The following is a 26309-nucleotide window of genomic DNA, read 5'->3' on the forward strand; positions in this document are numbered from 1 at the left end:
TACTGCGTCTGCAACGCTGGCTATGCACTGAAATCTGGAAAATCTAGCTTTTCTGGGCAGGAGGAGCAGTGTGAAGGTGATGAATATGAAATAATGTGACAACATTTGCACATTTAAAATCCTTTCAATATATCTTAAAATATTTCAGCTGCATCAACTATTCAAATTATTTTTTTCATCCTTGATTTGTTTCCATTTCAGACATATGTAAGATTGATGAGACAATTTGTGGAAATGGATCCTGCCTCCATGAAACCAGCGGCCATTACTGTGCATGCTCTGCAGGGTTTAGTAACTACGGCAACAAAACGGCTCGTTGTACCGGTAAGAATAGATTTTAGTTTTTCTTGAAAGACCAATACAAACCGGTTTAGGGTTTACACTAAATAATGTACTTTCAAAATGATTTTCAGACATTAAACTATTTTTATTTTCTTAGAGCTTCACTGTGGTGTTTTCATGGATGTGAACAATCTTATGGAGGTAAATTCACAGCATGGAAGGTTTATTTTTTTCAAAATGTAATATTCCTTTGCTATCAATTACCTTTTGAATGTGATTTTTTTATTTATTTAATTTTTTTTTTTGCCTTCATTTAGAAATTTGACATTGTTAAAAATGATATGAAGGAACTGAGTGAAAGTTGTCTGAAGCTTTCGGGAAGCAAAGATTCAAAGGAGCTCAATGGAGAAGTCTTACTACAGGTAGGAACTGTTTTTAGAAGCAGCCTTTTAGAGGATACCCGACATGTCAGATGGTGTACATCTATCTGTACAGCTAGGCTGCCAAAAAAGTCAGTTCTCCCTCTGATTTTGCTTTTTGTTTGACCTTTACTGCATTTTTTTTCAATGTCTCTCCTCTTTTGACTCCAGAGTCTGCTCTCTGTGATCGACAAGGTCCTGTCTGCTGGATCTCTCAATGGCAACAAGAAAGTCTCCACATTTCTAGATGTGGTGGAACAAGCTCTAAAGTTCATTGGACCTTTTATTAAAACACCAGGAACTCAAAGATCCACCAGTCACACAGGTGAGTCAGTAATTAATATGACTGCTTTCCAAACCAAATAGAAATATATGCACTTTTGCTTTTTACTACATCAATCTGCCTCTTTAAAGTCCATATTTCATGCAGTTGATAGTTTTATCTATTGTACAAATTATTCATTACCAATTTTCCACCAGAACTGGAGCTGCTGGTACATACTGGGTCGGCTATACCCCAAGGATTAAAGACTCTGTTGTCTACACATGCTAAAGTGGATATAAAGATGAAGGAAGCTGCAGGAGATCCCTCATCTTATCCGGGTAACAACAACATCTATAAATAACACATTTAAAACACATTCATTTCAAACACTGAACCTATGTTGTCCTGTCATTGAAGGATTTACAACAGTTTCATTGCTGAGCTATTCAAACCTGGAAAATTCAACAGAAGGTTTCTATAGTGGGATGAAAAAGAATGAGAGCCAGAACTTTAAGATAAACTCCAAAGTGGTGACTGTCAGTGTCAGCAACACAGACACAAAACACCTGAACGAGCCGGTCAATATAACTTTACATCACCTTGAACAGGTAAGAGAAAAGCCTATTTGTTTCTTTCTTCCGTAACATCCACTATTTTAAGATACATGTGAAACTAATGCATTTATCTGTTTTACAGTCAAATCAAACCTCCCACACCTGTGTGTTCTGGGATTCCTCTAACGAAGGAGGTGCGTGGTCTGATCGCGGCTGCAGGGTGGCGGAGTCCAACCCAAAATACACCGTGTGTTCCTGTAACCACCTGAGCAGCTTCGCTGTGCTCATGGCCCTCTATGACATAGAGGTTATACTTCCTTTACTTCATCGTTATTCAGAACTTAAAGTTCTTCACACTTGAAAACAGCGCTTTAATTTTCCCCATTCTGTCTCCATGCAGAGCCCTTTTGAGTTGCAGCTGATCTCCTGGATAGGCCTATCCCTTTCATTAATTTGCCTGTTCCTCTGCATCCTGACCTTCTCACTGATCCGGTCCATCAAAAGCCCAAGAACAACCATCCACCTGCACCTCTGCATCAGCCTCTTTATTGCAACTCTTGTCTTTCTTGCAGGCATCTCTCAGACGCAGAACAAGGTTAATGCTCTTACGGCTTGTTGAGTTTATTAAAAAGTATCTAAAAACACATCAGAGAAGCAAGCATTAAGTCATACTACAGTTAAAATGGTACTGAAAGTGCTCGCCTCTCTAAATAGTTTGTGTATTAATGCTGTTAGGGCATTTTACCTCAGAAATTAGCTCCTTCCTATGTCTTGAACTCATCTTTAAATCCTTTTCACATGCTTCATGTCTACTCCCATTAGGTTGGCTGTGCAGTAGTTGCAGGGATGCTGCACTTCTTCTACCTGGCCTCATTCTGCTGGATGTGTCTGGAGGGAATCCAGCTCTTCAGGATGGTGATTCTGGTCTTCAACACCAACTTTAAAACCAGCTACATGATGGCAGGGGGCTACGGAGTTCCAGCCATAATTGTTGCTGTCACTGCGTTGGTCAATAGAGATGGATATGGGACTAAGAAATAGTGAGTTTTCAAAATTTCCTCAACTAATATCAATCTACTTTTTATTTTTTGTCTCATTTTATAGCCATTTTCAAATTCTGGTAAAGTTAACTCCTTCAATCTGTTCAATAAAATGTCAACTTACATTTCAGTTGCTGGCTAAACTTGGATTTGATTTGGAGCTTCTATGGCCCTGTCTGTGTCATCATTACTGTAAGTTTTTCCCAAAAATGAATTCATTATTTGCTTTAAAATTTGTATGGGAACCCACCCTATTTCCACTTAAAATGTTTCTCATCGTCCAGGTAAACGTTTTCTTCTTCCTTGTCACTGTGTGGAAGTTGGCACAGAAGTTTTCAAGTTTAAACCCAGACCTGGACAGCTTGCATAAAATCAAGTAAGTTACCACTGTTCCACATGTCAACCTACAACTACCAAAAAGCTGAAAACTGCTATGACGCATGTTAGTCATATTTCCTTCTGTAAAAGAACCTGTTTTACTTCCTTACTCATAAAACTGAAAAAAAGTGAGTGCAACATCCTCTTTGACGTAAAAACAAAAAATGAAGTTCCTCGTTTTTACCTATGTGCATTTGTTGCCTCCTGCAGGGCATTCACCATTACTGCAGTGGCTCAGCTCTGCATACTCGGTATCATGTGGATCTTTGGATGTTTCCAGTTTGAGAAAGACACATTAGCAATGTCTTATCTGTTCACCATTTTTGGCAGCCTTCAAGGTGTCATGCTCTTTGTCATGCACTGTCTATTTTCCAAACCGGTAAGTCACACCCTTTGCTAAAAGCAAACAAAAATATCACGCTTCAGTTTTTCTGCATTATCAGGGATCAAAGCTCGATCTGTTTTCTGATTTCAGGTGAGGGAGGAGTATGAAAACATTCTTTCCCAACTACGTGCACCTCGGAAGAGAACATACTCCGAGTTCAACTACTCAAGCAAAGCCAATGTAAGCAGAGATTTAAAATTTAATTCAATGCAAGGAATGCAGTTACTGCTCATTAATGCACTGAGACTAAAGTTAAACAATGTCTTTAAAATGTGTTCAACATACAGTTAAAACTAATACAAACATTTACATACAGTGTATTGAAAAAAACAACTTTTTTTACTCTTTATCCTCACTGCTTGAAATTAAATCAGAATAAATATTTTTTGTTGCTATGTTGAGCCCAGAATTATTCATTCTGGTTTAAAATAAGATGTGAAGTGAAGCATAGCGTTTGTTCTTGTTGTTTCTGAGACAGCAAAGCTTTCCTCCGTAAATGAAATATGTTTTTAATTCTCCCATTGTTTGCATTTTCATCTTCAGGCTTCCAGAAGTACCCAGGACACGGGAGAGTCTCACATTTAACTGAGCGATATCTCCAGGAGATTTCAGAATGTCAGTTTTTAAAAATGAGCTCTCTGAGACATGTGCATTGAAGTTTGGGGTCTCTCAGGGGTCTGTGCTTGGTCTGTTACTATTTTCACTTTGTCTTCTGCCTCCTGATGCTCTTCTGCGCTGATTTAACAATTCACTGTTCTGTTGACAATGTGCCTTTCTCATTTAGAAACGGTGCAGATATGTCTAAAGTTCAGATCCATCTATCGGTAATTAAGCACTGCTTATCAAAATAATTTCCTGCTTCTTAACAGTGGCAAGATATCCTCAGGATATTAGGCAGACATGTTCCTCAGTAGGTTTTTAAAGCTAAGTTAAAAAAAATCACTTGTTCACTTTGTCATATGTGATTTCATTTTATACTTACTGTTTTTGGTGCTTTTTTTTTTGGTATTGTATTTTTTTTTAACTCCTTGTGATTGCTCAGCACTTTGAATGGCTTTATAAATAAAGTTATTATTATTGCTATCAATAGCTTTGGATTAAAGTCCAGTTAACATATGGATATTAAAGCTTTGAACATGGCTTGTTTTGACAACTCATCATGTCCATAATACGCTTTAAATTCATGGCAATACTTTTTTTAACAGTATTTTTGTAACTTGATAAATTATGTAATTTATTTAGGAACTGTACATACAAAAACAGTATTTTTATATGAAAAAATGTGTGTTCTTTTGATCAAAAGTACATATATGTTTGTAGAACTTAATCAGGCACATCTACTCATGCAAGTTGCTTCATTCAGGTACTTATTTCAATCAGCAAAGACAATCCAAAATATACTTAGGTTGCAAGCTCTTCTTTTAAGTCTTTGAGTTTGGGAAATACAAATGAAATGCAAAACATAAAACAGATTTATCATTTAGAGAGTTGCCTGTATATAAGTCGCTGGGAAATTTAGCCGGCATTACTGTATGACTCCAAGGCTGCTGCATTTATTGCATCAGAAATAGCTGTTTATTCAGTGAGTTCATATGCTATTTTTGAAACTGATAAGTTCAGTTGTTATGGTTCTCTGAAATGGTAGCACCGCTGTAACACATGGTTGTAGCGCACATCGCATATTTTACACTGATGCTGTTTATTTCCTGTTTACATGTCTTTCTTTGTGTGAATCCTGCGAGTATGTATTTTAAATGTCTATTTTTAGATTTGCAAAAATAAATGTAATCATACATATAACATTGCTGATGATTTTGAAAGCATTTCTTGATGTGGGTTGAAAAGTACACAGGAAATGGGAGACTTTCTCCTATTCCTTCCTGTTTATGTGAGATCAGGGACATGATGGTTCCTAGAAAAACCCAAACCCAAAACCCATGGAGACAGAGACGAGCAGTTAAATCATACAGAATTACTACATTTAGAAATCTGGTTTGTATTAAAGGTCAGGGCTGAATCTGGTTTCTATTGATCTTATTATTTCACAAAGACACTGCTAAGACCGCATTGTGTCATTGTATTTTATGAAGTTTGATCAATAACGTCACATTTGTTTATGAGATATGTATACTACATTCTTTCAGGAATGAAAAAAAAAGATCTTTTTGTAACAGAGCAAAAGAATGTAAGCAATATCTGCTTCTTACTACGAGTGTTGAACCATTTAGGGAGCAGTTAATCAATCAGAAAATAACTGAGAGCAAGCTGAGATCCACTCTGCTCCATAAGATCATCAGAAGAGATCAATAGATGGAAGGAATGCTTTTAGCAGGGAAGGAGGATGGAAAATGCAGATCCAGAACGTTATGATTAAACAGCTCTCTACAGAGAGGGAGAGAGAAAGTAGGAACAGGCAAAAGAGAAACAGTTGGAGAGAAAAGGGAGGGGACAAGAGAAAATGAGAGGGAAGTAGTGATAACTCACTTAGCAAACAAGGCAACGGTCCTGATAAGAAACATATTCATCTGTTTCCACCATAAACAACCCAGCGTTCATCCATTGCTATCTCCAGGTAAGTTTTGTCCATATTTTATTCCTTTTCTTACTTGTAAATAACATATTTATAAATAACATTCCTGTTTTCATAGATAGAAGTTAAGATTGTTATGAAGCAAAAGTACAAGGAAATAACAGGTTTCTACATGTCTCTAGAGGTAATGCTGGGAAAGCTGCCCCAACGCTATGAACACATGACACCAGAAACTGGGCACAAATTCAAAATTCTTGGTTATGTTGATATGCAAACATTATATTTCAGATTTTTAAAAGATTTCCATATGCTATAACAGCGTATTCTGTGTTTTTGTTTCAAAACTGTATCTATAATGTTTTATGGATTATTTAGTACTGCATTCAAAATTATAACATTGATTTTGGAAAGAAGTATTTAATATCCACTGTTTATGTAAACAATTTCTAAAGAATCTTTTTATATCAGTGAGCGGAAAAGGGTAGAGTGCCTTCTCCAGGTCAGGGTGGGTATCCTGCCCCAAGTGGAGGAGTTTAAGTATCTGGGGATCTTGTTCACGAATGAGGGAAGAAGAGAGCAGGAGATGGACAGGCGGATTGGTGCAGCGTCTGCCATGAAGCAAGAGCTGTACCGGTCCGTCGTGGTGAAGAGAGAGCTGAGCCAGAAAGCAAAGCTCTCAATTTACCGGTCAATGTACGTTCCTACCCTCATCTATGGTCATGAACTTTGGGTCATGACCGAAAGAACGAGATCACGGATACAAGCGGCCGAAATGGGTTTCCTCCGCAGGGTGGCTGTGCTCTCCCTTAGAGATAGGGTGAGAAGTTCGGTCATCCGAGAGGGACTCAGAGTAGAGCCGCTGCTCCTCCATGTCGAGAGGAGCCAGTTGAGTTGGCTCGGGCATCTGGTCAGGATGCCTCCTGGACACCTCTCTAGTGAGGTGTTCCGGGCACGTCCCACCGGGAGGAGGCCCTGGGGAAGACCTAGGACACGCTGGAGGGAGTATGTCTCTTGGCTGGCCTGGGAACGCCTTAGGGTTCCCGCGGAGGAGCTGGAAGAAGTGGCTGGGGAGAGGGAACTCTGGGCCTCCCTTCTGAAGCTGCTGCCCCCCGCGACCCGACCCCGGATAAGCAGAAGAAAAGAGATGGATGGATGGATGGAATCCTTGAGGAATAAAAACTTATTACTCTTAACTTCTAGGTGAGTTTTTTTTTTTTCATAACAATTCCATTTATTTTTGTTTTTTTCTGTAGATCACACTAAAGATGACGACACCAAGTGTACCAATGAATGGATCTCTTCTTAATGTGCCCGCTACCAACACCACTTTCATCCCTAAACGGTTTAACGGGTTAGGGATGTCTTTATTCACCATGCTATTTGGAGCCGTCTCCAACCTCACCGCTCTGGGAATACTGGCTCGGTCCCGCTCCAGGTTCCGTCGCCAATCAAAGAAATCATTTCTGCTACTAACAGTGGCTTTACTTGTGGCTGACCTGTTGGGACATGTGATTTTAGGTGCATTTGCACTGCATGTGCATTTGAACCCTGGGGTCTTAGAGTCTGGAGAAAATTTCTGTGATGTCTTTGGAGCAAGTATGGTGTTTTTTGGTTTGTGTTCTTTGTTTTTTGGTTTTGCAATGGCAGTGGAACGCTGTGTTGCAATCACACAACCATTTTTTCATGCTTCTATGGTTACAGCTGCTCATGCAAAGTCAGTGGTGCTACTTTTGTCAACATTTGCACTACTGCTGGCTCTGTCACCTTTTTTTTCAAGGGGAAGCTACTTTCTCCAGTATCCCAATACATGGTGTTTCTTTCCGATTCAAAGGTCTACTGATGACACAACCCTAGTTTTGGTCTTCTCTTCTCTGGGTCTCTTTGCTCTGTTTTTTTCCCTGTTCTGCAACATTGTCAGTGGACTGGCACTGCTGCATGCAAGAATAAAGTCAAGAAAAGGAAATACAACACCTTCAGGTAGCAGTGGTCGTCGTGCATCAACAGCATCGTCTACCTCCTTGTTTTGCACACTGGATGTGGAGATGATGGTGCAACTCGCAGCAGTCACTGTGGTGTCTTGTGTCTGCTGGGGCCCCTTTCTGGTGTGTACATCTCTTCCTTGTACTCCTGAGATATTCAATTGTTAGAGACAATTAGAAGATTGCTTAAAACTTTCTGTTTATATGTGTCTTCTGTCTTATAGATCCACATTTTCATCAAGCAGTTTAAGATGTATACTGAACCAGATAAGCTTGTTTTAATTGGTTTGCGCATGGCTGCCTGGAATCAGATTTTAGACCCCTGGGTTTATATCTTACTTCGAAGGAAAATGCTGACGAGACTTTGTTGTGCTCACTACTATCAAGGCATACCAACATCCAGCAACTCCTTGTCAGAGAGCCGCAGAAATACAATTAATCTTCAATGACCCTCATCCCCTGACCTCTTTCATTTGGGACTGGCATCTTTAGTTATTTGCTTTGCTTTTCACCCTGATTCAGATTTTTTTTTTGTAAGTTAATATATAAATGTTATTGTTATTTTTCAGCATAGCTTAACAGTTCATAGTTTGCATACCAAGGGCCTGCGCAGCGTGGAGTGAATAAGTGATGGGAGACAATCCAAGCGACATTTCACAACATTTTAGTTAGTAGTCTGGACCGGTGTCCTCATGATTTGTCCTACATTCAGTAGCAGCCTCCTGCAAATCTAGTGGTCGGAGCAGATTTTGTCCAATCAGAACAGAGAATTGTTTGACAGGCTCCGGATTTAGCCAATTGGTGAGCTGCTCCACAAAACTCACACCCCCCTAGTGGGCGGAGCTTAAATGGCAGCAGCTCTCTCCAATATGGAGTACAGAAAATAGCCTGATTCACTCCACATCTTATACTTTTCTCTTGGGTCTTTATTATCACAGGGTTTATTATTATTTATAGCTTATTCGCAGATGCCAGCCCGCTATAATCTCTTACCCGCATTTTGAGCTGTAGCTTGAACTTAGCAAACTCCTCAGTACTTGACAGCTGCCGCGCTAACAACGATAAACCGCTACAAACACTTCAAAACTCCTGATTTCTACCAAAACACAGCGCTGTGAACTGTTTTCAGCGCTCTCAACGGCGAGAGCACAAAGTCTGAAAGCTTCTGTCAGAGCAACAAAGTGAGCCGAGCTACTGGGTGAAAAGTGACGTCGCGGCAGAATATTTGACTCATAGGTAAGTTGTGTACCAATTTGAAGTTGTTTCCGATGAGTGCTTGTGTTATCTGGCGTGGCTCCAGCTATCTGTTGCCACTTAAGTACAACTTGGATACTTCTGTTGTTGTAACTATAGTGTTAATCCAAAACATGCCCTTACATTTAGTTAGCTATTTTTTGTCTAATAATAAGTAAAACAAAGTTTTCTGGGTGTATTTGTCTGTACCAGCCTGCGCTGCAGTACTTCAGCCCTTTAAGAGGAACCCATGTAGGCTTCAGTTTAAGCCACGTATTGTGTAAATCCCATCTTTTTTTTTTTCTTTCTCTCCGTGACAAGAATGCACAATGCAGCGAGTGTGTCAGCCTCTCTGGGTTCTTTGGGACTGCTGCGTCTGGTTGGGGTGTCCTGGTCCTGGAGTCTGGCAGCAGGCCTAGGAGTATATCTGGGCACCAAAAGCTGGAAATACTTCTACATTGCAGCACGTACTGCAAAGAGAGACCTCAAGTAAGTTAAATGCGTCCAAATTAAGGTGTGATGTCTCTGGAAGTGGATCTAATTTTTTTTTTTTTTGCACTCAAATATTCCCTCTTCTTCTTCTTCTTCTCTCATTCGAATCAGTGGCCTCTATGTGCTGCTGAGAGTGAAGCTGGCCTTGTGGCGCTACATGCGCAATGGAAGCAATATTCTTTGCATCTTCGCCCAGACCGTGAAACAACACCCAAATAAACCGGCACTGATCTATGAAGCCACAGGGGAAACATGGACCTTCACCCAGCTGGATGAGATCTCTAATGCTGTAGCTCATTGGGCAAGAGGTCAAGGATGGGTCTCTGGGGATGTGGTGGCCCTCTTCTTGGAAAGCAGGCCGTTACATGTGGCGCTGTGGCTCGGCTTGGCAAAAGTTGGGGTAGAAGCTGCTCTTATTAACTTCAGCCTCCGCTGTGATCCTCTTCTGCACTGCATTGGGGTGTCAGAGTCACGGGCCATAGTGTTCGGAGCCGAGCTGGCAGATGGTGAGTATGACTAATCTCACCATCTGTATTATCTGTATTACTCTGAAGAATGTCATAAACCTCCAATAGCACATTCCTTGAAGTAGGTGTGATATCAACAGTTTTCAAAAGAGTACAATGCCTGAATAGTTAATTTTCTTTCAAATAGCTACAAAAACAAAGCTTAAATGTTAAAAGAATCATTTTAAAGAATATGATGTTTCTCTCTCAACCTATGTTAAAAACCTGTTAAAAGCTGGGACTCCCAAAACACACCAAAATGATTATTTTTTCAAAAATATTCTTTGATTATTATTGACTGGTTGTTTTCCATATGTTAAAACAAAATTTTGATAAATTATCTGTAGTTTCCGCAGGTCAATAAAACAATTATATTTTTATTTCTGGAATAAAAAGTGACATTAACAATGATAACGGTTGATTTCAAAATTCATTAAGACAAACTGTGCTTGTTGCCTGTTGGGCAGTGTGTGCGGAGACATTTTTATAAAAGAGGGAATAGTTTTAAACCTAAACTTGATGGACATCATTTTATTCTTGTATTCAAATGTATACACTTAAACAACTGTGCACAGGTTATATCAGTATGTTTCTGGTATTTTTACTTGTTTACTTGTGCTTCCTGGTGTTTTGCAATGTTCAAGGTCAATACATACTCTGCACGAACAGAGAAATTAGTTATTTTGTTCAAATTCTGCAAGAACAAAGGTTTTGCCAGCAAGGACATTTCATACTTTACAAGAACGATGCAATTTCATTCTTACAACTCTGAGAGAGACGACACCTTTCTCTACACTTGTAGAAAATGGATTGTCCTTTATGTGAATGGTGTTAAAATAGTAACTTTTGAAGGTAAAGATCATTAGTTATTAATGTTTATTTTAATTGGTTCTTTCAGCTTTTATAAAAGATTCTATTGTAGAAACTGGATTGTTAACTTAAGCTGTATTGTGGTAATTATTGTTCAGCCTAAGGGTGATATTGGCTACAGGTTGAAATTACGTAATAAAACGGATCAGAAAACATTCTGCCTTGAAATAAAACCAGTTTACCCATGTAATTCTTTACCAGTAAGATTGTAGTTTAATGCTGTGATTAAAAACTATTTTAGGGTTTGATTAAAGGTAGATTTTTTTGTGGACATCATGTATGAAATTAGTAGTTTTTGTTGTGCATGTGAAAAAAAATACTCCCCTCCATGTAATTCAAACATAGTGTTAATTCTTAACCCTCAACAATGAGTCCTGAGTATGTTGTTTATAATAAATGCACAGCAAATTAAGCTGTACACGAGGGGATGCAGAGTAATCACTTAAATGTGTATTTTCCAAATGATTGCATCAAAAGAAGAACACACAGGCTCACTGATGGTTGCCACATATACACTGGGTGGTTACATATTTTATTTTATACAGTTAGCTTTTAAAACCTGTAGGGTGATTATTTTGTATACAGTTAGAATGTAAAACCTGAAGTATGAAGATGACTTGTGTTCTAGCATGTCTGAACCTGCGGTGCGTGTTCACATTGCCTTGAGAATTCCATTTATGCATCCTTAAGTTAGATTGCATGCCTTTTTGTTTGCTCTGCAAAATTTCCATCTTTGTTTTAATTGAGCTGTAGAAAAACAACCACTGGAAGCCGATAAAAATTTACCCTATAGTGCCTCACTTGCTTCCTATGCAGAGGTTTTGTCTATTATTCTAAGTTTTTAACATACCATGTTTTACAAAACATGGCCTACCTGGATTTCACACATTATTTGTATAATTTATGATGGAGTTTTATGGTAATATGTTTATTATATTATTATTCAAACTTATGTAAGCCTGAAAAAAAAACATATAATCACCAAAAGTGTTTCTAAGAATGATTTTTTTTTAGTTTGCAAAATATATTAATCTAGTAACTGAACAGTCCTGACAACATGGCAGTGTTTGTTTGTTTGATTTACTTGGTTATATCTTATAATGCTTAATTCTCTCCAGGGTCTTCATCAGATTCAATGTCAGGGCTGCCAGTCAATAGATGCAGATGTCAATACCATTTGGTCTTTGGCACCTTTACCACACACTTTCCCCATCCTCAGGCTCAGGTTGAAAATAGATCCCATGATGCTACACAGTTGATCTGCACAGCACCACTGGAGTCAGTGCTACCCAGACCTGCAGCCTTGATCTTTTGCAGCTTGTTTGTCACCTGAAGTGTGGAAACAAGTTGGAGCTGGTGGAGAGGGGCTGTGGGAGGGTGGGTGATGTCTAAAAGCTGAAAAGTGTGAAGTCCTGAGAATAGAAACAGACAGTTGTCACAGAGGGTGGAGGTGACAGCTCAGGGACTGGTGGTTGACTGACCAAACTTGTTAAAAAACTGGTTCCGGTCGTTCACCCACCCTTTGCCTCATACGGCCTGGGGCCTTGGTTTGTGGCCAATGTCATCATTTATCATTTTAAGAAGCACAATTGTGGGTTGCCTTAAATGTGGGCCTGTTTTCCCATATCCTGCAGAGGAAAGAGGGGCTGTTACACTGAAGCTTGCATCAGCACGTTTCCTCCTGGTTATCACTGGTTTTGGTTCCCTTTTCAAAGAGTTATACATTAATGAATGTGTTATCATTGTGTCAACAGTTGGACAATATTCACTATCTAAAACCGAACAAGCTGATGAACTTTAAAATGACAAACACCTCTCATATAGTTGTTATATGGAAACTATTTCTAAAACGGTTGGGCAGCCATCTTGGAATCTTAAATAAAACTTGCACAGGGCATCTGTAATTCTTGAATCCTCCACTAGAGGACAGAAGACAAGTATATCATTTAAAAGAGCAGGGGGTTTTTAAGGAGTGAATGAACTTTTTTACAGAGATTTCTGAAATGTGTATCAGCTATGATTCATATAGCATTAGATTTACTGCATGTTCTCATACAGTTGAGATATTCTCTGTTGACTTCTGTTGCCTTCTCGTATCTTTTCCTTTATGATCAGCCATGTTGGAGATCAATTCCTCCATCAGCCAGTCCGTGGTGCGCTTTTGTACAGGGGACCTCAGCGCAGAACGTCTGACAGCTCTGAATGCTCAACCTCTGGACCCAGTTTTGGCCACTGCATCAAGACACCCACCTTCACCTTGTGTTCCCCCGAAAGGCATGAATGGTTAGTAGGGATCAACCCGAGTTATTTCTCTTTTTATGGCAAACGTTACCAATTTCTCTAATGTAAGAAATCTTCTCAGTAAACCATCCATAGCTTGGTGACAAAATCATAACATTCTTTATGGTTAATCAATTAGCTCTTCTCCAGTGGAGTCATGTTGGTAACATGAAGATTTCACAGTTTGACTAACTGAACCAATTTTCTCACTGTCTGATATTAAATCAGAGAAAATGTTCCTGTTTTTAAATCGGGTAGAATTACTAACATTTCTAGATGCTAGAATAACAGGAGAGAAATTTCTGCACAATTAGATTTTTGTCTAGATTAGAGTAGATTTTTGAATTACATCATTTGAGTCAAACTTTCTTTTGTAGCCTTTCATCCAGTGCATTGGTGAAATTTTATCCCATTTCTCTAGGCAGACGTGGTGTAACTTGGAAGGGTTACCTGCAGTACTCACTGCGTTTGCATCTGAGATCTAGGGATTTGATTGGACATGTGAAAACATTGGTATTGTGCAAAATCTCTTGCCAGCATCTTTTGCTTTTGATCTCAGGTTGAGGCCCTCATTTTACACCAGAACACATTAATCTCTGAGATGCCAAAGCTGTGTGCTGTCTGCATCTGCACTTGTATTATGTCTGATTACATAAGCGACCGAATATCTGCAGCTTTCTTCTTTCACCCATGTGACCTCCTTCCGTATGACTGAAGCTTCTGAGTGGCAAAACTGTCTGAGTTCACTTTTAAATAAACTCATGAAATAAAAGGATTTTTTTAATCTTCTGTGCAATTGGTGCTGTTCATATATAATTTTTTTTCTGCAAACAAAATAAAAAGAAAGATTCCAAACAGAAAACCCTTGCAACACTATAGTAGACAAGTCTATACATTGAGAGGTGAGAGGTTGTCCTAAGCAGCTTTTAGCCATTTATAGAAAGGACTTTCTGCACTGCATGCAGAGCGAGAGTAAAATAAGATGTGTAGATCTCCTTTGGGTCATGCCTTATTGGTTTGAGCTGTGAAAATTTGAGTCTTCTAACGGACCAATTATATTTCCATCTGATCAAATCTACTCTGTTGACTTGTTTTTTCTTATTTTAGATATGAGTTTGCAGCATTTATTCAATGTCAATGAAACAAATTAATTATTTTGGTTGCAAAATTAGCGTTGATCTCCTACTTCTGCCGGATGACATTGGAATATTGTTTCAGTTCAGATTTTGCGTATGCAGTTTTGAAAGTTGAGACCTGAGCCACTGTTTGTACTTTTCACAGATGATTTAATCCAAAAATCTGAACATGAGCTTCTCTGAGGCAGCCAATTAGGGGGCACTATATTTAGTGTTTTCAAGCCCAGCAAAATGAGAACATCTAGTTCAGATTTAAATTTTGCAGAGCAATAATTTCACACAGCATGACCCCAGCATCACTGTCAGATCCCATAGTTAGTCATTTCAAACTAATAATAATGTATTTTAATAAACAGTAGAGAACTATGCATTCAAATGGTGAATTTAAATTTGATTAAACTGTTATGAACAAAAAGCACAGTGGATATCTAATTTTCACTCTCTTCTTTGATGTTAAATTTAAATGACTTAGAACACCAGCATGCAAGTGTATTCTGTTGTTTTCTTTAGTTTTTATTATGGATTAAATTGGAGAAATGAGCACGGAGAGACCAAAAGAAAAAGAAAAAACAAATGCAAGGAAATAATGTTCTCTTAAGTCCATGTTTGAAAAACCTGTTTCTTTTGTGTTTGTTTTACAGTCAAATGCCGAGATTTAATTTCCCTCGGACATTAAATCAATTATATTGATGTTGAAAATAGAAATAAGTGTCATAAATTGGGTTGAAATAATATCTCCAATGTTGCATTATCTTCTCCAGACCGCCTGTTTTATATTTACACCTCTGGAACCACAGGACTTCCCAAAGCTGCCATTGTGGTCCACAGTCGGTATGTTTTAACAACCTACTACTCGCCACAAACCCTTGCTGTTAAGAGGTTGTTTTTTTTTACTGTTCCTGTACTGTGAATGAGAACATCTGAAAATCCATTTTGCCTACATTTATTTTTCTACAACAGCTACTACAGAATAGCCGCCTTTGGGTACTTTGCCTTCCGCATGCGTCCTGATGATGTCATCTATGACTGCCTGCCCCTGTATCACTCTGCAGGTAAGTGATGCTCACCTTCTGCATTTAATTAATCCACATTCACATCAATTGTTGAGTTTTGTTACTTAAAGACGTTCCGTCTGTGTCAGGTAACATCATCGGCGTTGGTCAGTGTCTCATCCATGGTCTCACTGTGGTAGTGAAAAGGAAATTCTCTGCCAGTCGCTTCTGGGAAGATTGCATTAAGTACAACTGCACCGTAAGAGCTCCAGTTTGAGCAACATTCAAACGTACCACATTTTAATGAGTAATTAACTTAAATAAGAGAACCTTTGATGACTTCGCTTCGCAGGTGGTACAGTATATTGGGGAAATCTGCCGGTACCTCCTGTCGCAGCCGGTCCGGCCATCCGAGAAGGGCCACAGAGTTCGCCTGGCAGTGGGGAATGGACTGCGCCCCAGTGTGTGGGAAGCCTTCACAGAGCGATTTGGGGTGGGACAGATCGGGGAGTTTTATGGAGCAACTGAGTGCAACTGCAGCATTGCCAACATGGATGGCAAGGTTGGCATTCACTATGTTGTCTGTTTCCGCACAAAATTTGAATTGGATATGGGTTGGATACTTTAGCTGAGTATGTTGTGCCAGGTGGGAGCCTGCGGATTTAACAGTCGCATTCTGCCCTACGTGTACCCCATCCGGCTGGTGAAGGTCAATGAGGAAACCATGGAGCTTATTCGGGACAGCCGTGGTCTCTGTGTCCCTTGCAGCCCTGGTAATAAACTGCTTTAATGCTATCGCAAGTTTGTCCAATACAGTTTGAGTCTTTTGTTCTGTACTGAATGTACACCATTAAAATCCTCCATGCTTTACAGGGGAACCAGGGCTTCTGGTAGGTCGTATAAACCAGAAGGACCCACTACGGCGCTTTGATGGCTACGCCAACCAGGATGCTACAAAGAAGAAGATTGTTCAAAATGTCTTCAGGAAAAATGATTCTGCCTATTTATCAGGTTATCACAAAACTTCTGTTTTTTTTTTTTGTCAGCGCACAGTGTGATGTGACCAGTTGGCTATTCACAAACATTATGTCGTGTTTTTAGTTGCAGCTAATTAGCTTTTCGCTTACTCCAGGAGACGTACTGGTGATGGATGAACTGGGCTACATGTATTTCCGTGACCGGAGTGGGGACACCTTCCGCTGGCGAGGGGAAAATGTCTCCACCACTGAGGTGGAGGGCATACTCAGCAATGTTCTGGATCAAACCGACGTGGCCGTGTACGGCGTAGCAGTGCCAGGTGAACTGAAGGATCTTTTTGTATTGCAACCACTTCCTGGTCTTTCCCCGTTAGTCTTATTGCTGTCACTGTAATTTTGCGTCAGGTGTGGAAGGTAAAGCAGGCATGGCTGCCATCGCAGATGCTACAGGGAAGTTTGACTGCGACAGTTTTTTGCAGAAGATTCAGCGATCACTTCCTACTTATGCCCGCCCAGTGTTCCTGCGAATCTCCCCGCAGGTAGACACCACAGGTAAAATAACCCAGCATTTTCTCTCCCTAAAAACAAAATGATAATAATGATCGCTGGCAATTCCTTGTTAATGAAATATTATATATCCAAACATGCATGTACAGGTACATTTAAAATCCAAAAGACCAGACTCCAGAGGGAGGGATTTGACCCACGGCTGACAACTGACCAGATCTACTTTTTGAACGGTCGAGCTGCCCGTTACATTCCAGTGGACGAGGAGCTTTACAACTCCATAGTGGAGGGAAGAATGTCTCTATGACGTGTGTGTGCGGCCATAGCAGTGCTGTCCAAGTGCCTCGGTCAGACAGATTAATCAGGTGCCAGAGGGAAACGCATTGGGGAATGCATGCAGCAGTGTCTGGATCATTCAGTTTTGGTGCAACACAGTTTTGGCTGTTCAGCTTTCAGGAAACGGAGTTAAGAGGACTATTTACATCGAGTACTGTTACACATGAGTTTAAACACTGTATAAGTAACACACTATGACGTAATGTGGGGGTATTTGTTCTTTAATAGTTCCTTTTTAATTACAAAATGAGCATTTTGAATCGCCTTTGAGCAGCGTCGTACCTACAATAGATTTCTTTCTCAGCTAATTTGAAGGACGATCCATGTTACATTAATAGTGTTAGAATATAACTTGTAGTATTAAGTGAAACTTTGTTATGGGGTATTTACCCATCTAGGAAATGCTAAATGCTGCTAGGTTTTACTGTGTAGGTTTACCTGTGTTACTCTGGCTTGTTTTAATGAGGTTGGAAAAACCTGATTTTTACATGCAGTATGAATGCCTACAAGTTCAAAACCGTACTAACCTTAACATAACCACAACATCTATCGTGATTTTTTTTTTTTAAATGCAATGAATTACTAAATCTGCTTGTCAGATGTGTACCTCTGAACAACACTGTTGAACCACCGAACGACAGATTTTTATTATATAATGTGCCTTTTATTAAACTTTAGATCTGTTTCACATTTCATGCTTTTAACGAAAAGGATTTAAAATAAATTGTCAGCAGAGAAGCTAAGTCGCACATTTCTGACTGTTTTTATGTAACAAATTTGTGTGATATTACATAGGTGTTAAGGTTTGTGAAGTGCAACCCCAAATTCTTTGTTTTGCTGTAACGCTATTAAACTATTTCAAAGCGTTTGCTTTGTTCAATTTAATCTGTTTCCAATTTATTTTGTAACCATATTTGCAAAAAAAAGAGAAGAGAATCTTTACAGCTCCGTTGACAAAGTTATCCTTTCCGGTAGAATTTTCAGTGGATGCTCTTTACAAGCAGTACAAAAATACGGAAAGGCTTTTGGTGTGATGATATTTGTGAAAGTGTAGAGGGGCGTTCTCTCCTTCGGGTCGTAAAACGTCACCTTTCCTCTATCCATGTCCAAAACCATTCTTATCACGTCTGGCTTCTTAGACATGTTGAGTGGCTCCCAGGGCGCGGTGCAGGCTTTGTGCTCTCCGTTCCGATATCTTATAGTCCAGAATCCCTCTGCAGGTGTCAGCACGTGTTTGCCCTTCCTGTTGATCGACTCGCTGGCTATTCCTAAAACCCAGTAGGTGTTGTCGTTCACCTCCACGTCCCAGCTGTGGCGTCCAGTGAAGTAGCCTTCGGCAGCGAGCAGCTCTGCGCTGATATCGAAGCGCTCCGGGTTGTCCGGAAGCTTGAAGATCTGGGTAGAGTTCTGCACAACTGTGAGATCCTCGGAGAGGATGAAACAGCTTGCTGCGGTATTGGGATCCAGAATCACTGGAGCTTGAATGAAAAAGTAGAGTTACTGATGTAATGAGTAAAGCCTGTTGAATTTGCTGCAATATTCTGCATTATACTTACTATATTTGACAATTTTTTTCATCTTCTCCCACACTTTATATTTTAGGGAGCCCAAGTGCTTGGCCACATCAATAAGGGCTCCAGACAACATGTGTGGATCAGGAGACTTTTTCCAGGTTCTGAAAAGAGATTGCAAAAGTAAGCGTTTGAGAGTTCTTTCTGTAAAACAAGTTTAACGATGCATACTTTTAAAAACATACCTTTTGATTGTCTCCTTGTAATTCTGAGGAAAAAAGTGCAATATAAAAATAAGTTTCTGGTTGATATGCACAAGAATGCACATTCAGTTCTGCTTGGAATGGGCTTGATATAAATGTCTGACCTTCAGAAATGGGATATCTTGACTATTCATTTCCTGTTCCGCTGTTCTGATAATGTTAGAGAGCGATGTTACTTCATTGCTCATCTCCTCAATCTTTTCATTGATCATGAGATTCTTCTGATCCTCCTCGGCCTTTAACTCCGAAAGTCTAGCTGCCTCCTGCTCCTTAAGAAACTTGTGAAGAGCCTCGAATTCCTCTTTGATCTGTGCTTCAGTGTGTTTAGCTTGGTTCTGCAAGGGGACGTGTTCAGTTGGTTATTTCGAACATCCTCTGGAAGCATCCCTGAAAACTGACCATACCTTCACGTGTTCAGCCATTTCCTCACATGCTACGGTCGCATTCTTGTACAGCTGTAGCTTCTCTTTCAAGGGGAGAAGAGCGCTCTTCAGCTCCTCCTGAAATGTCAGTGACAGGGCATCAACTCTTTTACAAGGTCAGTCTGGCAGGTGGCCAAGCTGTCAGCACTGTGTGTGGCTTTCAGCTGCCACATACCTTTCCATAGCACCATTCCATCTAAATGGAAAGCTTAACAATACAGTAGCATCAAAGACAAAGAACTATGGAAGATCCATTGAACGGGTCACGTCAGCAAAGCTGAGGTCACGCACAGACTAAAGATATTTAACAGTATTTTAAAAAAAAATGTATTTAGTGTGTTGGACGTTTAGTTGCCTTCAGGGAAAAAGGCAAGGACAGGATATGAATGAATGTAGCGTCACTAAAACCTTGTGGGAGTCGAGTTTCAAACCCTCCTGGACCTGAATAGCAACAGGATACCAAATATATAATTCTATTATTAGAATAGGAATATACTCTGTTATAGGAATATCAGGAATACAAAACAAAAGTTGGAAAACCAACAATGTGCAACACATTTTCCCAGCAATTTAGTCTTCACTAAATAAAATTAAAACTGTAAAATATTTAAAGTTTATTAATTTATTCATGGTGGCTAAAAACCATGTGCATTTTCATACAATATGTCTTGGCTGCATTTAATATTCAAATACTAAGCAACAAGGATTTTGCCATTTATCTAAGCTGCAATAAGGGCCATCAAAAGTAACTGGTTAATAGGTTATACTTAGACTCAACACGTTATGTGAAGGATGTGCTGCTGTCTGCTCTTGTGAAGCAATGCTTTGACCAGCCTTGTGACATTAATATGCCTACCTTACAGTCATGGGCGCCTTCTGCAATGGGATAGAGTCTGTGCCCCTTGTGTGCAGCTGCTTTGCCACAAAGGCCACAGATTGGTTCCAGATCCTCCAAGCAGAAGAGTGTGAGGTTTTCCCCGTGCTCTTTACAAGTTTTTGGGTCACTCCTGCTCCTGTCGTCTTTGAAGGACTCACAGGCCCTCTCTAGCACAGTGTTTACCACAGTTTGATCCATTGAAGAGCGACGCCAGCACAGGGGGCAGCAGTGCGAGTCCTTGCGGTCTTGTGTGTCCCAGTTGCCTTGCAAACAGGCCTTGCAAAATCTGTGTCTGCAGGTGAGGACCACTGGCTTACACAGAATATGTCCACAAATTGGACAGGAAAGGTCATCCTCAGAACGAGCATGTCTGGTGGCCATTCTTTCCCACAGCGCTCTGATTGTAAAGCAGGCTCTAATGCCCCTCCCACATCAAGCTGCCTCATCTTAACCTCAGAAATAACTGTTAATACTTCAGATCTCAAATACATGTCCAGTGTAATGCTACACGGAGCACTGCCCTTTCTCAAATAAACACCTCGCTAAAGTAAAAACCCTTCTCTTTACATTTAAAGTATTGAATCAACTGATAACCAGAGAAATAAAAAAATATATATAGTCCTGGAATATTTGCCCACACTATAGTTTTTGAATTGCTTTAATGCTATGTTGACCCTTTTGTTATTTAGAAGGTGGTTAAGTGGTTGTAATGAAAGAAGCAAAACAATCAAATCTAGAGTATGGAGGAGGATATAAATAGCAAAGAGAAGCTGTATCTGGAAGACTTTATTCCTGACCTTTTGAATTTGGGATATTCTACTTAGTTGTGGATGGGGTATTGATTTAAACTACCACAAGTTTAATATGTGGAAACCTTAATTAATTAAAAGGCAAAGGACACACAGCAACATAGTCATCCTAAAGTTTAATTTGTTAATCTCAAAAGCATTTAACAGCAGCCTGACCTTCTGTGCCTTGTAACCCAGTATTTGGTTGGCCAAATTAGCTTACTGGAATGCTGCACAAAAATAGGTTGAGCCGATGGTGCGAAAGCCCAGGGAACACACTCTTGCATTAGGAAAACACTATTAAGATGTTTTCCTACGGAAAACATTATGTTTTAACCCAAACAATTCAGCCTGAGATACCTGACTGAGAATATTTAGTTATGTGTAAATCTAAAAGTAACGCTTTAAAGAAAAAAAGATTCACCTACCTCATGGTTCCTGAAGGCCTCCCTTATGGGAAACACTCTATGGTTGATATGCTGGCCAGATCTGCTGCAAACACAACAGACTGGCTCCAAATCAGCAGCACAGAACAGAAGCATCCTCTCACCGTGTGTCTTGCACGATTTATATGGAAGTCCAAGGTAATCTTTAAAGCAGAGGGGGCAGTCTTTTACACAAAGCTGTGTCCAGAACTGTTCCAAACAAAAATTACAAAAACTACTACCACAGCCAATGCAGCTCAGAACCACAGGAGCCAGGAAGGTTTCTCCACACACCACGCAGCAAGACTCATCCACAACCCGACAAGCCTCGTCAGCCTCCATCTGTGAAGGTCGGTGCAGCAGTCATGGATCTCTAATAAAGCAGGAAGATCTATTTTCTTTTTAGCTTGTACTTCAGTGTTCAATTTAGTCTTGCTCCAGAGAAGAGGGGGAGAGTGAGTCAACCACTCTGGTTTCACTATAAATTACCATTGGCATGTAAGGAAATATTTTAGCGGCAAATCTACCATCGGCTCAGAACAAGTTGGAAAAATGACAAAGTGACATCTACATTTGTTTGTTTTGATAGAAAATTAAACTTAAAATGAACAATTTTGTAGTTTTAAACTAGCTAAAAACTATTTTTATGACTACACAGTGTATTTTATGGGTTAACTCGGTTCATAATGAAAGCGAGAGGTCACCAAGTCACTAAGCCAGGGATCAGTGGCTCTGTGGGTAGAGTCTTGTGATAGGAAGGTTTTAGATTTGATTCCAGCTTCCTCCTGCCACATGTCGATGTGCCCCTGGGCAAGGCACTTAACCCCAAATTGCCTACCAATCTGTGAATCGGTGTTTAAATGTGTGAGCGTTTGTGCGCGTGAATGGGTGAGTGTGACTCTAGTGTAAAGCATTTTGAGTGGTTAAAATTATTGGAAAAGCGTTATACAAGTTCAGACCATTTACTTCCTCCTTGAATACAAACTGAAAAGTGTCACTTTTTCCATCTATAAACAGTCAGCATGTTCTTTTCCATGTTTATTTTTAGTATTTTAAGTAAAACGCAAAGTTCAGAGTCACAATTTGTGGAATGAATGTGGATAATATTTTAAACATTTTATTTTCTGTTGGATTTGAAATAACCATCAGGGATTCTGCAGCATATTTGGTCTTGTGTATTTAAGGTCTGTTACATTTAATTGTGAGTAATCATTGTAAGAACAAAGTCAAGTTTTCTATATTTTGTGTAGTGATTTTGTTTTTTTCAACAAATGAGGTTAGATCTGAATAATTTTACAACCTGGTAAAGACCAGATTATTTATGTATTAAAACATATAATTGACAGAAAGACGGAATGTTTTATCATACCTGTAAACTGCATGTACTAATGTGCAATAACCAAATAGTTGCCCAAAAAAAGGGCAGGTGCAATTCTTTATGCTGCAAAGTCAGTTCTAGAGCATGACAGCTATTTTTATCTAAAATATAATGCTATGCAATAAAAAATATTCAAAAGCAGTTTTACCTCTAAAATGTAGTTGACATTTTTAGTTTAATGTGCAATTGTTTTCTGACATTAATGCGATAAAACGGGAGACGAATTACAGGAATTATTTTACTATAGGGAAGTGGCAACCTTGTTTTACTTCTCATAAAGAAGTTTACCGAGTTATTGTAATCACCAGAGAAGTGCAAAATATAACCACAGGAAAAAATACGTAAATCACATGGTCCACTTTATTTTCGAACAGAATGACTGCAGTGAAACATCACAAAAAACAATGGAAGATCATTACATATAAAAAAGTTGTTCAATATATAAGCAAGCAATAAAAGTAAAAGTTCTGCAATGTAAAAACGTCTAATGTGTAGCAACACACAGAGTATGCCAGTTCCCAGTCATGAACCGAGTTAAACCTCACCTGATCTGAGCCAATGATCAACATGTGATATTCCCGTTTCTGGCGGACATGATTAAGGCAACTTGAACACATGCTTAGTAGTACTTCTGCACAATAGGATACAAACACGACTAACACGCAGATTTAATGACAAGCTATTTGTTATATGTCGTTATGGAGGTTTAGTTTGGACTTTACATGGTGAGATTTATGCATTTCCAGTTTTTCTAATGTTACACATAAAGATAAGGAATGCCAAAAAAACACAGCTGATCTGACGATGCATCTCCAGTGCTTCTTCAACAAATAATTTTATATACGTTTTGGCTTTAATAATTATTATTTCTTTCAGTATATTATATCTGTATTACATGTACTCTGTCTTCAATAATCATAAATTACACGTCACATTAGCTTCCTGTCATGGTGATCGGATGCACGTGCAGAGCGCTGGTGTCGGACCTCCAGGTGTTTGCTCTGCACTCGGTCAAAATGCTGCAGCAGCTCCATGTAATCCACCTGAGTGTGAGAGGAGCGCTTGCAGGCTGCTTGTTTTTTAGAGTCCATGTACTTGGATTCGTCCACAGTTCTCATAAGCTCTGGATTGGGCACACACCTCAGGCGGTGCGAGAGCAGCTGGAAAGCCTGGCTCTGAGGCAGCAGCATCAGCAGTCCATACAACGCCTTAATCAGGTATGGGTTGTTCTCCACATCCAGGAGCTGCAGACGCAGGTAGGTAAAGATTGGGCTTTCTATGAGCTGCACCAGCTTGTCGACCTCCATCAGGAAGTCGACAGTCACTTCCAGATTGCCAAACTTCTGGATGAGATCATACGCGTGCTTGTAGTTCTGTGTGAGGAAACAAAGGGACACAGTGGCCACGGGGTTGTGGCACCAGGACCGATACAGGCAGCAGAACAAAGCACAGCTTTCCTGAGTGTGCAGGTCTTTTAGCTGGTTGCGGAGCTGGAAGAGCTCAGCAGAGGTGAGCAGGATGGTGTTGAGGGTCTGAATCATGGTAGAGGCGAATTTAAGGTCCTCCTCCTTCAGCAAGATGTCAGCCATAGAGTGGAAGATGTTCTCCGCATGAAGCAATAAGCAAAGCTGCCTGATGATGAAAGCTCCTCTGTTCTCCAGAAGCTTCCTGTCCAGACTGAAACGCTTCAGCAAATTGATCATGAACTTATAAAAGTAAGAGTTCATACTGGGAGTAGACGGGGAGGAGTCCATGGCTTTGGAGGCTGTGGTGGGCTGCTGTCCGGGTTTGGGCCCGTCTGGCACCTTGAGCACCAGTTTGTTGTCAGTGATATCGCAAGAGGAGGCCTGGTCCGTTTGGCCGGCAGGAGAGGATGCTATCTCAGCCAACACCTCCAGATCCTTCAGGATGACTTCATCAGACTCATCAGACAGCGTTTTAAGCAGAATGGGGAACAGGTTGTCCGTGTGGCGAAACATTTTGCGTGGTGTCTTAATGTACAGGTGATAAAGCCATTTGAGGACAGCTATGCGGGTCATCATGCCAGTGGAGGAGTCATGGAGGTGGCGGTTCAACACCTGAACAATCCCGTCGAGGTCCAGAGTTACGTGAGGTCGGTCAGAACTTGCTGGAGTAAAGAAACTGATATTGCTCAAACCGACGGATTCTTGGGATGCGTTCAACATGTCATTACCGTCTCCTTCCATTTTGGGCTGGCCTTCTCCAGCAGAGGGCGATCCCATGCTCCTGCCTCTTTCTTCTTCTGTGTCTTCATCATCTTCCGGAGTCACCAGTTTCATCAGACTGTTATTACAGGCACTGGCCACTTCTTTGGTATTTTTCTTCCTGTCATCATAGGAAAGGCATGGAAGCACTGCAGTGAGAATCCCAGAAGAATAAGGGAGCACCACTCTGCCTGCGAGCTGGATGAACTCCCTCATCCAGGTCATAGCTGTCAGCTGGATCAGATCATTCGTGAGTTTGGCTTCATCGGCAACCTGGCAGTGAATGACAAGAATGTTGGCCATCTCGGCAAATTTCACACTTGAGGGAGTCTTCTTAATCTCCTTCAGAAACTCCCCAAGCACCACCTCACACGTCCTGCGGATCTCCTTGCTGTTGTCACCCAGGATCTGAAAGAGTCCGTCTAGGATCTCGGGGAGATAGTCTAACAGGTGGATGTCTGGCACTGACTCCAGGACATGGATCCAAGAAATTATGAACTGCCTGGCATACTGATTATTCGAGTAGATCCTCTCCCTCAGCAGGGGGACAAATGACACCAGGTCAAAAGTGTTGCTCTCTGTAACTATGTCTTTCAGTAACCTGTCCAGGAGTTCAGATCCACTTTTCACATTAGGGTCTGGATCTGCTGAAAGCTTGCTGAGACCATCAAAGAGCAGATTGAAGTGAGGCAGCACTGCCCCTCTGGCCACCTTCACTATGTTATACAGAGCCTCACAGGCATAATAGCGCAAGCGGCTGTCTGAGTCATTGAAACACGTGAGTACAGGCTCAATGAGCTCCTTCAGATACAGACCCGAGTCCTTCCCCAGGGCGATGGAGCAAGCTGCCAGTCCGATCAGACCCCCCTTGCGACTGTGGGGGTGTTGAGAGAGAGCAAACTCCGATGCCAGGATCTGGATCACATGTCTGATTTGAGTTGAGTTGTTCTGGGCCACGAATTCTCGCACCAGCTTCTCTATTTCCAGAGCCGCGACTTTCCTTTTCTCATACAGCTTATCATTGAGAGCCCTCACAATGTTGGGCGTCAGGGGCGAAAAGTCTTTCTCCGTGTTCATGCTGGCGGCTGCACTCCCGAATCCCCGTCTGCTGAAGTAGGCGAGAAAGCGGCTCGCATTTAGATTAAACTATATCAGAAAGAAAAGAATCCTACCCTCAGAGGTTTCATTCGTAACAAGGAAGCGTTTTAACCCAAAGCAGCTGACCAGTTACATCCGCCGGAAATGCGTCACTGTTGCAA

General features: G+C 40.5%; 5 protein-coding genes across 7 annotated transcripts; 3 read left to right on the top strand and 2 right to left on the bottom strand.

The window, feature by feature from the left end:
* Positions 1–5125, top strand: LOC103152031 (adhesion G protein-coupled receptor E2-like; the record flags this gene model as incomplete). The annotated part of the gene is made up of 15 exons (XM_007572357.1): positions 1–76; positions 202–324; positions 440–483; positions 600–704; positions 873–1026; positions 1182–1304; positions 1384–1574; positions 1663–1827; positions 1921–2115; positions 2343–2560; positions 2692–2752; positions 2845–2936; positions 3149–3317; positions 3414–3503; positions 3867–5125. Coding segments are annotated over 15 exons (1848 nt in total), but the record flags the coding sequence as incomplete, so codon positions are not given.
* Positions 5126–5760: 635 nt separating this feature from the next.
* ptger1c (prostaglandin E receptor 1c (subtype EP1)) lies at positions 5761–8534 on the top strand. Of its 2 annotated transcripts, XM_007572322.2 has the most exons (3): positions 5761–5895; positions 7107–7955; positions 8057–8534. In XM_007572322.2, the coding sequence occupies exons 2-3, from the start codon at positions 7119–7121 to the stop codon at positions 8279–8281; spliced, it is 1062 nt and encodes a 353-aa protein (XP_007572384.1). In that variant the 5' UTR covers positions 5761–5895; positions 7107–7118; the 3' UTR covers positions 8282–8534. The 2 variants fall into 2 exon arrangements, with proteins under 2 accessions (XP_007572384.1, XP_016516297.1); XM_016660811.1 differs by lacking the exon at positions 5761–5895 and having other exon boundaries at positions 7026–7955.
* A 150-nt stretch (positions 8535–8684) lies between these two features.
* slc27a1a (solute carrier family 27 member 1a) lies at positions 8685–18027 on the top strand. Its single transcript, XM_007572325.2, has 13 exons — positions 8685–9068; positions 9387–9554; positions 9669–10063; positions 13049–13216; positions 15111–15180; positions 15310–15401; positions 15491–15600; positions 15694–15903; positions 15988–16114; positions 16215–16352; positions 16474–16638; positions 16724–16870; positions 16975–18027. The coding sequence occupies exons 2-13, from the start codon at positions 9388–9390 to the stop codon at positions 17130–17132; spliced, it is 1947 nt and encodes a 648-aa protein (XP_007572387.1). The 5' UTR covers positions 8685–9068; position 9387; the 3' UTR covers positions 17133–18027.
* trim35-13 (tripartite motif containing 35-13) lies at positions 17730–21870 on the bottom strand. Of its 2 annotated transcripts, none has more exons than XM_007572324.2 (6): positions 21451–21870; positions 19340–19435; positions 19040–19270; positions 18918–18940; positions 18718–18836; positions 17730–18639 (listed from the first exon to the last, which is right to left on the bottom strand). In XM_007572324.2, exons 1-6 carry the CDS (start codon positions 21787–21789, stop codon positions 18101–18103), a joined length of 1347 nt encoding a protein of 448 aa, XP_007572386.1. In that variant the 5' UTR covers positions 21790–21870; the 3' UTR covers positions 17730–18100. The 2 variants fall into 2 exon arrangements, with proteins under 2 accessions (XP_007572386.1, XP_007572385.1); XM_007572323.2 differs by lacking the exon at positions 21451–21870 and adding an exon at positions 20214–21404.
* A 1296-nt stretch (positions 21871–23166) lies between these two features.
* Positions 23167–26272, bottom strand: vac14 (vac14 homolog (S. cerevisiae)). Its single transcript, XM_007572330.2, has one exon. The coding sequence runs from the start codon at positions 26125–26127 to the stop codon at positions 23755–23757; it is 2373 nt and encodes a 790-aa protein (XP_007572392.1). The 5' UTR covers positions 26128–26272; the 3' UTR covers positions 23167–23754.
* Between the last annotated feature and the right edge of the window lie 37 nt (positions 26273–26309).

Source organism: Poecilia formosa, unplaced genomic scaffold, assembly GCF_000485575.1.
Source record: "Poecilia formosa unplaced genomic scaffold, Poecilia_formosa-5.1.2 Scaffold298, whole genome shotgun sequence".
Classification (NCBI taxonomy): domain Eukaryota; kingdom Metazoa; phylum Chordata; class Actinopteri; order Cyprinodontiformes; family Poeciliidae; genus Poecilia; species Poecilia formosa.

Coding starts and splice junctions, on each gene's coding strand:
- ptger1c (XM_007572322.2), top strand. CDS start 7,119: ATGACGACACCAAGTGTACCAATGAATGGATCTCTTCTTAATGTGCCC. Junction 7,956..8,056: donor TCTGCTGGGGCCCCTTTCTG/GTGTGTACATCT, acceptor TCTGTCTTATAG/ATCCACATTTTCATCAAGCA.
- slc27a1a (XM_007572325.2), top strand. CDS start 9,388: ATGCACAATGCAGCGAGTGTGTCAGCCTCTCTGGGTTCTTTGGGACTG. Junction 13,217..15,110: donor TCCCCCGAAAGGCATGAATG/GTTAGTAGGGAT, acceptor TATCTTCTCCAG/ACCGCCTGTTTTATATTTAC. Junction 16,639..16,723: donor GTACGGCGTAGCAGTGCCAG/GTGAACTGAAGG, acceptor ATTTTGCGTCAG/GTGTGGAAGGTAAAGCAGGC.
- trim35-13 (XM_007572323.2), bottom strand. CDS start 20,615: ATGGCCACCAGACATGCTCGTTCTGAGGATGACCTTTCCTGTCCAATT. Junction 19,436..20,213: donor AAGGCGCCCATGACTGTAAG/GTAGGCATATTA, acceptor CTGACATTTCAG/GAGGAGCTGAAGAGCGCTCT. Junction 19,271..19,339: donor AAATGGCTGAACACGTGAAG/GTATGGTCAGTT, acceptor GTCCCCTTGCAG/AACCAAGCTAAACACACTGA.
- vac14 (XM_007572330.2), bottom strand. CDS start 26,127: ATGAACACGGAGAAAGACTTTTCGCCCCTGACGCCCAACATTGTGAGG.